General features: G+C 41.4%; 1 protein-coding gene across 1 annotated transcript in view; it reads left to right on the top strand.

The window, feature by feature from the left end:
- Nucleotides 1–13,977, top strand: part of LOC139387548 (cadherin-7-like) — a 128,948-nt gene that overhangs the window by 36,062 nt on the left and 78,909 nt on the right. Inside the window, exons 6-7 of the mRNA XM_071133851.1 lie at nucleotides 4,241–4,494; nucleotides 4,839–4,975. Coding sequence (XP_070989952.1) covers nucleotides 4,241–4,494; nucleotides 4,839–4,975 — 391 coding nt within the window. The remainder of the gene's footprint in view (nucleotides 1–4,240; nucleotides 4,495–4,838; nucleotides 4,976–13,977) is intronic.

The following is a 13,977-nucleotide window of genomic DNA, read 5'->3' as shown; positions in this document are numbered from 1 at the left end:
TTAAGATCAATATTTTGCCTTGGCACAGTTATGTACTGTAAGTCAATATGACAGCAATGTTCAGAGATTGAGAAGGTTCAGAAAACAATTGTATATGTGTGGACAAAATGAGATCAGAATAGTAAAGGGTATGAATTTAACCCTGGGCCTTCATCTATTGTGATTTTAGCGGACTTATTTTATTATTATTTTTTTTTCTTGTTCCTATTGTTCCTCACTTCCTTCCTTCCCTCTCGTTCATCTCTCTCTCTCCCCTCCCTCTCTTCCTTATTTTTTTTATTTACTCCCTTCCATATTTAAAAAAACCTTTGTCTCTTTTCTCAATCCTCAGTGGCTTGCGAAAGTATTCACCCCCTTGGAATTTTTCCTATTTTGTTGCCTTACAACCTGGTATGAACATTTATTTTTTGGGTGGGTTTGTATCATTTGACTTACACAACATGCCTACCGCTTTGAAATATTTTTTTGTGACACAAACGAGGAATAAGAGAAAAAACTGAACTTGAGCGTGCATAACTATTCACCCCCCCAAAGTCAATACTTTGTAGAGCCACCTTTTGCAGCAATTACAGATCCAAGTCTCTTGGGGTATGTCTCTAAAAGCTTTGCACATCTAGCCACTGGGATTCTTGCCCATTCTTCAAAACAAAACGGCTCCAGCTCCTTCAAGTTGGATGGGTTTCCGCTGGTTTACAGCAACCTTTAAGTCATAACACAGATTCTCAATTGGATTGAGTTCTGGGCTTTGACCTAGCCATTCCAAGACATTTAAATGTTTCCCCTTAAACCACTTGAGTGTTGCTTTAGAAGTATGCTTAGGGTCATTGTCTTGCTGGAAGGTGAACCTCCGTCCCAGTCTCAAATCTCTGGAGGACTGAAACTGGTTTCCCTCAAGAATTTCCCTGTATTTAGCGCCATCCACAATTCCCAGTCCCTGCCGATGAAAAACATCCACACAGCCTGATTCTGCCACCACCATGCACCACTGTGGGGATGGTGTTTTCGGGGTGATGAGAGGTGTTGTGTTTGCGCCAGACATAACGTTTTCTTTGATGGCCAAAAAGCTCAATTTTAGTCTCATCTGACCAGAGTACCTTCTTCCATATGTTTGGGGAGTCTCCCACATGCCTTTTGGCAAACACAAAACGTGTTTGCTTATTTGTTTCTTTAAGCAATGGCTTTTTTCTGGCCACTCTTCCATAAAGCCCAACTCTGTGGAGTGTACGGCTTAAAGTTTTCCTATGGACAGATACTCCAATCTCCGCTGTGAAGCTTTGCAGCTCCTTCAGGGTTATCTTTGGTCTCTTTTTTGCCTCTCTGATTAATGCCGTTGGATGTTCAAAGTTTTGGATATTTTTTTATAACCCAACCCTGATCTGTACTTCTCCACAACTTTGTCCCTGACCTGTTTGAAGAGGTCCTTGGTCTTCATGGTGCCCCTTGCTTAGTGGAGTTGTAGAATCTGTGGCCTTTCAGAACAGGTGTATATATACTGAGATCATGTGACAGATCACGTGACACTTAGATGGACACTTAGGTGCACACAGGTGGACTTTTTTAAACTAATTATGTGACTTCTGAAGGTAATTGGTTGCACCAGATGTTATTTAGGGGCTTCACAGCAAAGAGGGGAATGCATATGCACACACCACTTTTCAGTTTTACACTTTTTTAAATGTTTTTGAAACAATTAATTTTTTTCATTTCACTTCACCATTTAGGACTATTTTGTGTATGTCCATTTATATGAAATCCAAATAAAAATCCATTTAAATTACAGGTTGTAATGCAGCAAAATAGGAAAAATGCCAATGGGGATGAATGATTTTGCACGGCACTGTATTCCTTCCATCCATCCTACATATTGTGTAGTAATTGTGTAGTAATCATACTACATACTATTTAGAAATTATTTTTTTATTTCACCTTTATTTAACCAGGTAGGCAAGTTGAGAACAAGTTCTCATTTACAATTGCGACCTGGCCAAGATAAAGCAAAGCAGTTACACACGAACAACAACACAGTGTTACACATGGAGTAAAACAAACATACAGTCAATAATACAGTAGAAAAATTAGTCTATATGCAATGTGAGCAAATGAGGTGAGATAAGGGAGGTAAAGGCAAAAAAAGGCCACGGTGGCGAAGTAAATACAATATAGCAAGTAAAAAAAATAAACACTGGAATGGTAGATTTGCAGTAAAAGAATGTGCAAAGTAGAGATAGAAATAATGGGGGTGCAAAACAGCTGGTGCTTAAAGCTAGTGAGGGGGATAAGTGTTTCCAGTTTGCAGTTCGTTCCAGTCATTGGCAGCAGAGAACTGGAAGGCCAGGCAACCAAAGTAAGAATTGGTTTTGGGGATGACCAGAGAGATATACCTGCTGGAGCGCGTGCTACAGGTGGGTGCTGCTATGGCGACCAGCGAGCTGAGATAAAGGGGAACTTTACCAAGCAGGGTCTTGTAGATTACCTGGAGCCAGTGGGTTTGGCGACGAGTTTGAAGCAAGGGCCAGCCATCGAGAGCGTACAGGTCGCAGTGGTGGGTAGTATATGGGCCTTTGCTGACATAATGGATGGCACTGTGATAGACTGCATCCAATTTAATGAGTAGGGTATTGGAGGCTATTTTGTAAATGACGTCGAGGATCGGTAGGATGGTCAGTTTTACAAGGGTATGTTTGGCAGCATGAGTGAAGGAGGCTTTGTTGCGAAATAGGAAGCCAATTCTAGATTTAACTTCGGATTGGAGATGTTTAATGTGAGTCTGGAAGGAGAGTTTACAGTCGTCCACATATTCTAAGACAGAACCATCCAGAGAAGTGATGTTGGACGGGCGGGCAGGTGCAGGCAGCGATCGGTTGAGGAGCATGCATTTAGTTTTACTTGTATTTAAGAGCAATTGGAGGCCACGGAAGGAGAGTTGTATGGCATTGAAGCTCGTCTGGAGGGTTGTTAACACAGTGTCCAAAGAAGGGCCAGAAGTATACAGAATGGTGTTGTCTGCGTAGAGGTGGATCAGAGACTCACCAGCAGCAAGAGCGACATCATTGATGAAAACAGAGAAGAGAGTCGGTCCAAGAATTGAACCCTGTGGCACCCCCATAGAGACTGGCAGAGGCCCGGACAACAGGCCCTCCAATTTGACACACTGAACTCTATCAGAGAAATAGTTGGTGAACCAGGCGAGGCAATCATTTGAGAAACCAAGGCTATTGCGGATGAGGATGTGGTGATTGACAGAGTCGAAAGCCTTGGCCAGGTCAATGAAGACGGTTGTGAGGTATTGTTTCTTATCGATGGTGGTTAAGATATCGTTTAGGACCTTGAGCGTGGCTGATGTGCACCCATGACCAGCTCTGAAACCAGATTGCATAGCGGAGAAGGTATGGTGGGATTCGAAATGGTCGGTAATCTGTTTGTTGACTTGGCTTTCGAAGATCTTAGAAAGGCAGGGTAGGATAGATATAGGTCTGTAGCAGTTTGGGTCAAGAGTGTCCCCCCCTTTGAAGAGGGGGATGACCGCAGCTGCTTTCCAATCTTTGGAAATCTCAGACGACACGAAAGAGGTTGAACAGGCTAGTAATACGGGTTGCAGATCATTTTAGAAAGAAAGGCTCCAGATTGTCTAGCCTGGCTGAATTGCAGGGGTTCAGATTTTTCAGCTCTTTCAGAACATCAGCTGACTGGATTCGGGAGAAGGAGAAATGGGGAAGGCTTGGGCGAGTTGCTGTGGGGGGTGCAGTGCTGTTGACCGGGGTAGGAGTAGCCAGGTGGAAAGCATGGCCAGCCGTAGAAAAATGCATATTGAAATTCTCAATTATAGTGGATTTAGAATATAGTATTTAATAAAAACGTATGCGAAACAAATGTCAACATCATCCAAACAAATATTATTTCATCTAATGCACAATTGCGTTGTTTCCAGCTATATTTTCATTTTGGTACAGGACATCCCTTTATGTGATTATCAGCAGTTGTCAAACACATAAGGTCCCAAAAGATGATTCTCTTCCTCAATAGCATGCAGCGAATTCATACTAGATGAAAAGCCAAAAGAATTGTCGAAATTGTCAAAATTTTACATACAATATTTTACTAACTATATTTTCACATTCCCAACTAGGCTACTATTTAGAACTCAAGTACATGGTATTCAGACATGCCCAAAGTCTGACCCTCCCTCCTCCTTTCCCTACTTCCTTCAATAAATATCTCTCTCTCCCTTTCAAATCGGTAGGGCCTGGACTTTGAGACCAAGTCGAGCTACACCCTACGTGTCGAGGTGTCCAATAGAAACATCGACCTGCGATTCCTCTCCCTTGGCCCATTTAGCGACACAGCTACAGTGCGCCTCATCGTGGAGAACGTGGACGAGCCGCCTGTCTTCTCCTTGCCGCTCAGCAAGATGTTAATATCGGAGGCAGCAAAGGTGGGCACCACCATCGGGACGGTGGCCGCACATGACCCCGATTCCACCAACAGTCCCATCAGGTAGGGGTGTGGCAAGGATTCATCATAGCAAGTTCTAAATCGCAATGCTCTGTTACTGTTTGAACGTTTTTGATCAGTTCTATTTTGTGTTTCTACGACAAATACATTTGCTGGTTGTTCAACAGCTTGTTATGTACATGGTATGCATCAGTTGTAGCCTTCATCATTTGATGTATGATTGCTCCTTATTATAACAGCCTGCATAAATGTACAGTATGCATCCCTGATTAATGCATTGCCCACAGATGGTCCATAGAATGCGTTTATACGGCGGGTGTTGTTGAATCTGGCCCTTGATAGGAAGCCTCTTCAATAGGCTCTCTCTCCTGTCTACCTAACTCCAGGTACTCAATAGACCGCAACACCGACTTGGAGCGCTTCTTCAACATAGACGCCACCACCGGTGTCATCAGTACTGCCAAGCCGCTGGACAGAGAAGTCAACGCCATACATAACATCACCATCTTCGCCATGGAGAGCTGTAAGTGTTCTTACTCTGCTCTGTCTGCACAGTTGCTACATTATATCTGGGTTCTTGTCAATCACTGTTTACACCTTAAGGATACACAACGAAGTTGCTAATTGTGTACATCAAATGTTTGCTTTCTATACAATGAGGTGATTTCTGGACAATATGTCTATTTAAGAGACCCCTAAAGAGCACCCCTAGAGGCAAATGTTATGTAGTGCCTCTTCAACAGTGACATCACATACAATTTAAGACTATTTCACACGGACAAATCCCAAATTATCTTTAAAATTAAGTAAATCCTGTATCCTAAAAGATATACTTAAGCTTCCTGTACTATTTCCCAATGAATATCATTAGTAGAAGGCTCACTGAGATGTTGCCAAATTCTCCCGGAAGTCTGAAAATTAGTAGGGAGAACGTGCACAGACCCTGCTCCTTGACTTGTAAAGGAGAGTTTGAGCAGATGCTCTGCTGCTACAGAGGTTGACTGCAGTTGATCGCTGGCTCTAGAACTTGTGGTGTTTGATCGAGCCTCACCTTGATTCAGAACGATGGCCGAAGCTGATCCACACACACACACTTTCCTCCCAATGCCCGGGCTCTCCCGCTGCAGACTTTGTCTGTGACCTTCACCAAAATAAGTGCACCTGTTCCCCAATCATTCCATCTGACTCAGTACTACTGAGGCTGGAGTTAAGTGCACCGTGGCAAACTCCCATTGGGGTTGGAGGAGTGTAACATTGCTCCTTAATCATTTTACTTTCAACATATTTAAGTAGATTTCTAACTACTCTAACATAACGAATCCCGAGGTGACAACGTAAAAATATGTCTTTCTGCCCCTGAGCAGTTATCCCAAGGGTTCTCCTATGGGGACATCTGATGCACAATAGTATCTACTCTAACATTGCTCCTTAGTCAATGACATTTCACTTTCAACATATCAGTAGAGTTGAGTAGGGTACTCTAATGTCCCTCCTTGTAAATTGAATTGAACCTTTAACATATTTTATTAGAAAAGAGTACTACTTTAACCACTCCTCAGTCAATTTCATTTGACCTTCGAAACATTTTAAGCAGTGCGATTAATTAGACAATGAGTGAATATTGAATAAAACTCAAATCGAAGTAGATATAACGGGCATTTTTGCAGGGACAGTATATGAATTCTTTATTTTTTTAATTGTACCTTTATTTAACCAGGTAGGCCAGTTGAGAAAAAGTTCTAATTTACAACTGCGACCTGGCAGTAGCAGATAAACATAAAGCAAAGTAGTGCAACACAAACAACAACACAGAGTTACACATGGAACAAACGTACAGTCAATGACACAATAGAAAAAGTCTATATACAGTGTGTGCAAATGGCGCAAGGAGGTAAGGCAATAAATAGGCCATAGTAGCGAATAAATTAACACTGGAGTTATAGATGTGCAGATGATGATGTGCAAGTAGAAATACTTGTGCGCAAAAGAGCAAAAAAGTTTTAAACAATATGGGGATGAGATAGGTAGATTCGATGGGCTATTTACAGATGGGCTGTGTACAGCTGCAGCGATCGGTAAGCTGGTCAGATAGCTGATGCTTAAAGTTAGAGGGAGATATAAGTGTCCAACTTCAGCGATTTTTGCAATTCATTCCAGTCATTGGCAGCGGAGAGCTGGAAGGAAAGGTGGCCAAAGGGGGTGGTGGCTTTGGGGATGACCAGTGAGATATACAGTCGAAGTCGGAAGTTTACATACACCTTAGCCAAATACATTTAAACTCAGTTTTTCACAATTCCTGACATTTAATCCTAGTAAAAATTCCCTATCTTAGGTAAGTTAGGATCACCACTTTATTTTAAGAATGTGAAATGTCAGAATAATAGTAGAGAGAATGATTTATTTCAGCTTTTATTTCTTTCATCACATTCCCAGTGGGTCAGAAGTTTACATACACTCAATTAGTATTTGGTAGCATTACCTTTTAATTGTTTGACTTGGGTAAAACGTTTTGGGTAGCCTTCCACTAGCCTTCCACAATAAGTTGGGTGAATTTTGGCCCATTCCTCCTGACAGAGCTGGTGTAACTGAGACAGGTTTGTAGTTTTCCTTACTCGCACTCGCTTTTCAGTTCTGCCCACACATTTTCTATGGGATGGAGGTCAGGGCTTTGTGATGGCCACTCCAATACCTTGACTTTGTTGTCCTTAAGCCATTTTGCTGATGTCTTGAGATGTTGCTTCAATATATCCACATAATTTTCTATCCTCGTGATGCCATCCATTTTGTGAAGTGCACCAGTCCCTCCTGCAGCAAAGCACCCCCGCAACATGATGCTGCCACCCACGTGCTTCACGGTTGGGATGGTGTTCTTCGGCTTGCAAGCGTCCCCCTTTTTCCTCCAAACATAACAATGGTCATTATGGCCAAACAGTTCTATTTTTGTTTCATCAGACCAGAGGACATTTCTCCAAAAAGTACGAACTTTGTCTCCATGTGCAGTTGCAAACCGTGGTCTGGCTTTTTTGTGGCGGTTTTGGAGCAGTGGCTTCTTCCTTGGTGAGTGGCCTTTCAGGTTATGTCAATATAGGACTCGTTTTACTGTGGATATAGATACTTTTTTACCTGTTTCCTCCAGCATCTTCACAAGGTCCTTTGCTGTTGTTCTGGGATTGATTTGCTCTTTTCGCACCAAAGTACGTTAATCTCTAGGAGACAGAACGCGTCCCCTTCCTGAGCGGTTTGATGGCTGAGTGGTCCCATGGTGTTTATACTTGCGTACTATTGTTTGTACAGGCGTTTGGAAATTGCTCCCAAGGATGAACCAGACTCGTGGAGGTCTACAATTTTGAAATGTGGAGGCAATTATTTTTATTAAGACTAACTTATATGCATTCTCCTGTTCTATTGTTTTCTTTTCAACTTTATTTCATTGTCTAGAAGCCAAAGGAATTATCCTAATCATATTTGCGACCCTTGAAAGTTGTTGCATCTTTAAATCCCTCCTCTTTCTAATGGATATTAGCATTTCTGTCCATGAAACCGCTTGCATCTGCGGTGCGCATTATAGAATAGAGTTTTGAAATGGAACATTCCTGTGTAGGCTTACTGTCATGTGTACATTGATGTGCCTAAAATGTGAAGAAATAATAGTTTATCAACTATTTAAGATAAACATTCTGATCTGTTCCATCAGCCCTAAATGATCGGCATACACCTCCAGTACATTACTTTGATAAGTATTAGTGGGGATTAAGAAGTGAGTATACACAATACCCTGTCACGCCCTGACCTTAGAGATCCTTTTATGTCTCTATGTTGGTTTGGTCAGGGCGTGAGTTGGGGTGGGCATTCTATGTTGTGGGTTCTATGTTTTCTGTTTTGTGTTTTGTGTCTTTCTGCACCAGCCACAACTGTTTCGGTTTTCGTTCATTCTCTTTGTTATTTTTGTTAATCAGTGTTCAGTTCAAATAATAAAGATGCACACGTACCACGCTGCACCTTGGTCCTCCATTCATTCCAACAGCCATTACAGAACTACCCACCACCAAAGGACCAAGCAGTGTGGTGAAAGGGACTCCTGGACAGGTGAGCAGTGCTATTTGGACTATGAAACCTGGGAGGAGGTAGAAAGGTGGTCGGTCGACTCAGGGAGAGTGCCGGAGCCCACCGCCCACCTGGGATTCTCTGGAACAGTGTGAGGAGTGATACCGGAGAATGGAGTTGGCAACACGAACACGGCTGGCAAGGTAGCCCGAGAGGCATATACCTGCATATACCCTCCACTACACCACTGCTATTGAGGAAGAGAATCGTCTTTTCACACCCACGTGAAGCTGGCATCCAGCCAGAACGGGTGGGGCCAGCTCTGCGCTCGAGACCGCCAGTGCGCCTCCACGGCTCAGTGTGTCCGGTGACTCGGCCAAGGAGGAGGCCGCCTGTATGTCTCCCCATTTTTGTTAGTCAGTGTTTAGTTCAAATAATAAAGATGAACACGTACCACGCTGCACGTTGGTCCTCCACTCCTTCCAACAGCCGTTACATGCCCACAGAAAAATAAGTGGGTATACGGCATATACCCTCCACTACACCACTGCTATTGAGGAAGAGAATCGTCTTTTCACACCCACGTGTATTTGACAACAGCTAATAATCAGAATAGGGGATGTCCTGTACAAAAATGAACAAATCACCATTACACATTAGATGACGCTTTCTTAGTATGTTAATATTTGTTTCTTACTGCATACATTTTTACCAAACAGTGAATACTAAATAGTAGGAAGTTTGATAGGTACACAGTATACAGTTTTAGTAAGTAGAAAAGACAGCCATAGACAAATATGAATATTGATTTGAATTATGTTGAGTAAAGAGATTGTGAGTTTTGCTCCAGTATCAAAGTAGCCTTTGGGAACACAGTCTTCGGATGCCACCTTACATAGGGCTCTATTTTCAGCTGGCGCTATGGAGGCGCAAGTGTCAAATGCATATTAGTTTGCAATTTTGTCATGTTAAAACTGGCGCATTGGGATTTTCCAGCCCTAACACCATTTTTCAAGTTTCAAGTTCAGTTTTAATTTTGCGTCACAAGTACAGTGAAATGCCTTTATTGCAAGCTCTAAACACAACAGTGCAGTAATCAATAACAATAACGATACTAAAAATAACTTAAGGTAGAAATATCAAGAGAATCAAGAGAAAGTAAGTAAGCATACTGTAGACAGGGTCAGTCAGTTCCCTTACCATATTTACAATGTGCCAGGATACTGGAGTGATAGAGATAGATACAGTGCCTTGCGAAAGTATTCGGCCCCCTTGAACTTTGCGACCTTTTGCCACATTTCAGGCTTCAAACATAAATATATAAAACTGTATTTTTTTGTGAAGAATCAACAACAAGTGGGACACAATCATGAAGTGGAACGGCATTTATTGGATATTTCAAACTTTTTTAACAAATCAAAAACTGAAAAATTGGGCGTGCAAAATTATTCAGCCCCTTTACTTTCAGTGCAGCAAACTCTCTCCAGAAGTTCAGTGAGGATCTCTGAATGATCCAATGTTGACCTAAATGACTAATGATGATAAATACAATCCACCTGTGTGTAATCAAGTCTCCGTATAAATGCACCTGCACTGTGATAGTCTCAGAGGTCCGTTAAAAGCGCAGACAGCATCATGAAGAACAAGGAACACACCAGGCAGGTCCGAGATACTGTTGTGAAGAAGTTTAAAGCCGGATTTGGATACAAAAAGATTTCCCAAGCTTTAAACATTCCAAGGAGCACTGTGCAAGCGATAATGAAGCGCTCGACTCGTTCCACTGCAGCCCTGTTGATGTGTCAGGGACACAGCTGATGTGAATAGTAGTACTTCTCTTCTTTGTCATCCAGGAGATAGGTCACATCACAGAGCTCATCTTTCCTGAAAAAAGAAATAAATACAGTTGTGTAAATGTCTTGTAGTTATGTCTAGATAGAAAAATATGAAAAAAAGCACTAGGTAGTCTACATACACAATAAACCGGGTCCCTGTGGGACCACAATTGCTTTGCAGCATGTTCAGGATTTGCTAGTCAGTATACCATTTGAATAAACTAGATATCCTAAATAGTGGTGTGTTTGCATTGGCTGAAAAATATAGGCTATACAGCACTAGCTCAGCCAGCCAGGAGGGAGATTGACTGATCAATTGTTTCATCCAGGAAAGAGGTTTCATCCGAACAACATCATTCCTGAAGTAAAATCTAAAAAAGGAATTATTCAAAAAGCAACAAAAAAAATCCATAAATCCAGCACAGGTCTACACAATATAAAATACGCATCAAAGTGGTTATGCTATTGAACAGTTCAACATGCAAAAATGAACATGTTCATTAGTGATTTACTTTGTTGTTTATATCACTTATGAAAGTGGACAGGGAATGTAGTTGATAGAAGATTCCCAAACTTGTGCTAAATAGAAAAACAAGATACTCAATCTTTGACTCAAGATTACTTGACCGAAGGAAATGTCATAAACAGAGCTGACAGGATTCCATATTCCTCATGTCAGATGCATAGTGTTATAGAATATATTTCAATCTGAACGTTTTGTTCACATTATGATGTGGCTTATGTTACCGTTCCTTCCCTTTCTTAAGGCTAAGCGTCTATTTACACCAGCTACAATGGCGTTCTATGAAACCTGAATGTACTTTGTAACTAACATTTATAGCAATAACTACACATTGTAGCTACAACAGTAACACCAACAATCAATACCCATATCCAATGTTGCTACTTACAAGTGTCTGTCCAGTAGAATAAGGCCATCCCTTGCTTGCTCGAATGTGTCTTCCACCAAAACAAGCCTACGTGCTGAACAGCAACTTTCGGGGGTCAACTCATTTTGGTGGGGGATGGGCAATGCTGGTCATGTTCACTACCGGTCAAAAGTTTTAGAACTCATTCAAGGGTTTTTCTTTATTCATACTATTTTCTAGATTGTAAAATAATAGTGAAGACATCAAAACTCTGAAATAACACATAGGGAATCATGTTGTAACCAAATAAGTGTTAAACAAATCAAAATAGGTTTTATATTTGAGAGTCTTCAAATAACCACCTTTGACTTGATGACAGCTTTGCACACTCTTGGCATTCTCTCAACTAGCTTCACCTGGAATGCTTTTCCAACTGTCTTGAACTTTTTGTTATGTTTGGTGACCAACCAATACAATAGATTACTGAGTACCACTCTCCATATTGTGGAGTAACTACAATGCTACTCAGATTTCCCCTATATAACAGCAATTAAACTCTAACTGTTTTAAAGTCACCATTGGCACCATCGTGAAATCCCTGAGCGATTTCCTTCCTATCTGTCTGTATTATACGCTCACAGGGATCATTTAGACATAGCCTATTTAAAACAAGTTGTTGCATTTATATAAGAATTTGGTTAGAATTATACACTGTAATTTTAGGCCTTATCAATAGCCTAGTGAAATGAATATTGTTTATTGACTGTTTGGCATGTCCATGTCCAGATTGCAATTTAAAGTAGGCCTAGCCCCTAAATCAGTGTGAATGCTGTAGCCTATGTTTAACAATGTATTTCCATGTTAAAACAATGCAATTAGAACAATGTGGACTGCAAATATATTCAACATATTTAGCAGGCTATTTAGCAGGCAGGCTATTTAACAAACTAGGCAATAACGTATTCAACATTCTAATTGGAGTTGATGACAATGCAATACATAAAAGACTGTAAATACACGACGTGAAGCAGCCATATATTTAGCCACATATTGAGCCTAGACACTCCCACAACTTGTTTATTCATAAAAACCGAGCTCTTTCGCGCCACCTCCTGCTTCTACGCCCATAATTCCAGTTGTGAAAATAGCAAAAATATTTTAGACAATCCCCAAAAACATACCCCTACACTCTTAGAAGAAAGGGTTCCAAAAGGGTTCTTTGGCTGTACCCATAGGATAACCCTTTTTGGTTCCATGTAGAACCCTCTGTAGAAAAGGTTCTACATGGAACCCAAAAGAGTTCTAGCTGTAACCAAAAATGGTTCTTCAAAGAATTCTCCTATGGGGACAGCTAAAGTATCCTTTAAGGTCGTAGATAGCGCCTTTTTTTCCAAGAGTGTAATGCCAGCGCTAATATTAATCATTGCGTTAGGTTTGTTGAAATAGAGACTTTAAAGTCAATAGATCATGGTCAGAGGCATCGCAGGTCCCTTAAATGTGTCTTGGCAGGGAAGATTGAGGTGTCTTCTCCTATGTTTCTCTGGGTGGGAGACATGGCTGATCCCTTAAGAAGCCTTGTGTCCATTGTGTTAGCCAGAGTTAGCAATTATTACTTTGGATATCCTCATGATTTGGATATTTGATGAGTTGTTTGTCTCACTTTGGACTTTATTAGGAAGTTAGAGATACGTTGTACCAAAGCAGGCCAATTTGCAAGAACAGAAGTTTGATCCAAAGGCTAACACTCCGTTTTTGTCTCTCTATACCTCGTTCCAGTCTATACCCTCAAGACATTGAATAGAGTGGGGAGCTGTATCTCTATGACAACATACTTTATTGCCATTGTCAGAGTTGGTAGAGCTCAGCTAAAATATCACCTCTCTTTATTTATTCCCTTTGGGCAGCATCATAAACCAACTGGGTTACTGTACCTGGAGAGTGAGGCAAGATTCCTGGATCTGCTTCTCACCTGTGGCTGGCTGCCTTACTGAGAAGTGTGTGTATGTATGGTGTGTGTGTGTGTGATTTACAGTAATTAAGTGCTCTCTCTCTCCCTCTCTTGCACTCTCTCCCGCTTCACCTCTGTAAATTAACAGCAGATGTGTATGAGTCACTGACAGATGCACATAATCTATTTCCGAGTCGAGCTGCAATCAGCACTGTGGAGACATGTAGCTAACGCTACAGTAGTGAAAGGTGTTCATTTCGCAAATGTGTTATTCATGGAGATGTTTTGATATCATTTGCATGAGGGAGATAAACATTGGATATTTGCACTGGAATTGTGCACTACAAACACATGTCCTGTATGCTTACAGGAGAACTCATTATGATATTGGCCGCATTCCAGACCGACTGCAAGGCAGTCAAACTGCACATATTAATCATACAGGACGGGCAGCAGAGTAGCCGGGGCGGCAGGGTAGCCTAGTGGTTAGAGCGTTGGACTAGCAGTCGAAAGGTTGCAAGTTCATGCAAATGATATCAAAACATCTCCATGAATAACACAAATCCCCGAGCTGACAAGATACAAATCTGTCGTTCTGCCCCTGAACAGGCAGTTAACCCACTGTTCCTAGGCCGTCATTGAAAATAAGAATTTGTTCTTAACTGACTTGCCTAGTTAAATAAAGGTACAAAAAAAATCTATGATTTGGGCATCTGATTTCAAAATCATTGTAAAATCTGCTTCCAACTCACACCCTCTAACACGTAGATCCCCTGAACGCAGCTCACTTTCCAGCTCACACTCTCAAACACCTAAATCCCCTGAACGCAGC

This window comes from Oncorhynchus clarkii, chromosome 28 (genome assembly GCF_045791955.1).
Source record: "Oncorhynchus clarkii lewisi isolate Uvic-CL-2024 chromosome 28, UVic_Ocla_1.0, whole genome shotgun sequence".
Taxonomy (NCBI): Eukaryota; Metazoa; Chordata; class Actinopteri; order Salmoniformes; family Salmonidae; genus Oncorhynchus; species Oncorhynchus clarkii.
This window is presented reverse-complemented; position numbering and strand designations above follow the sequence as displayed.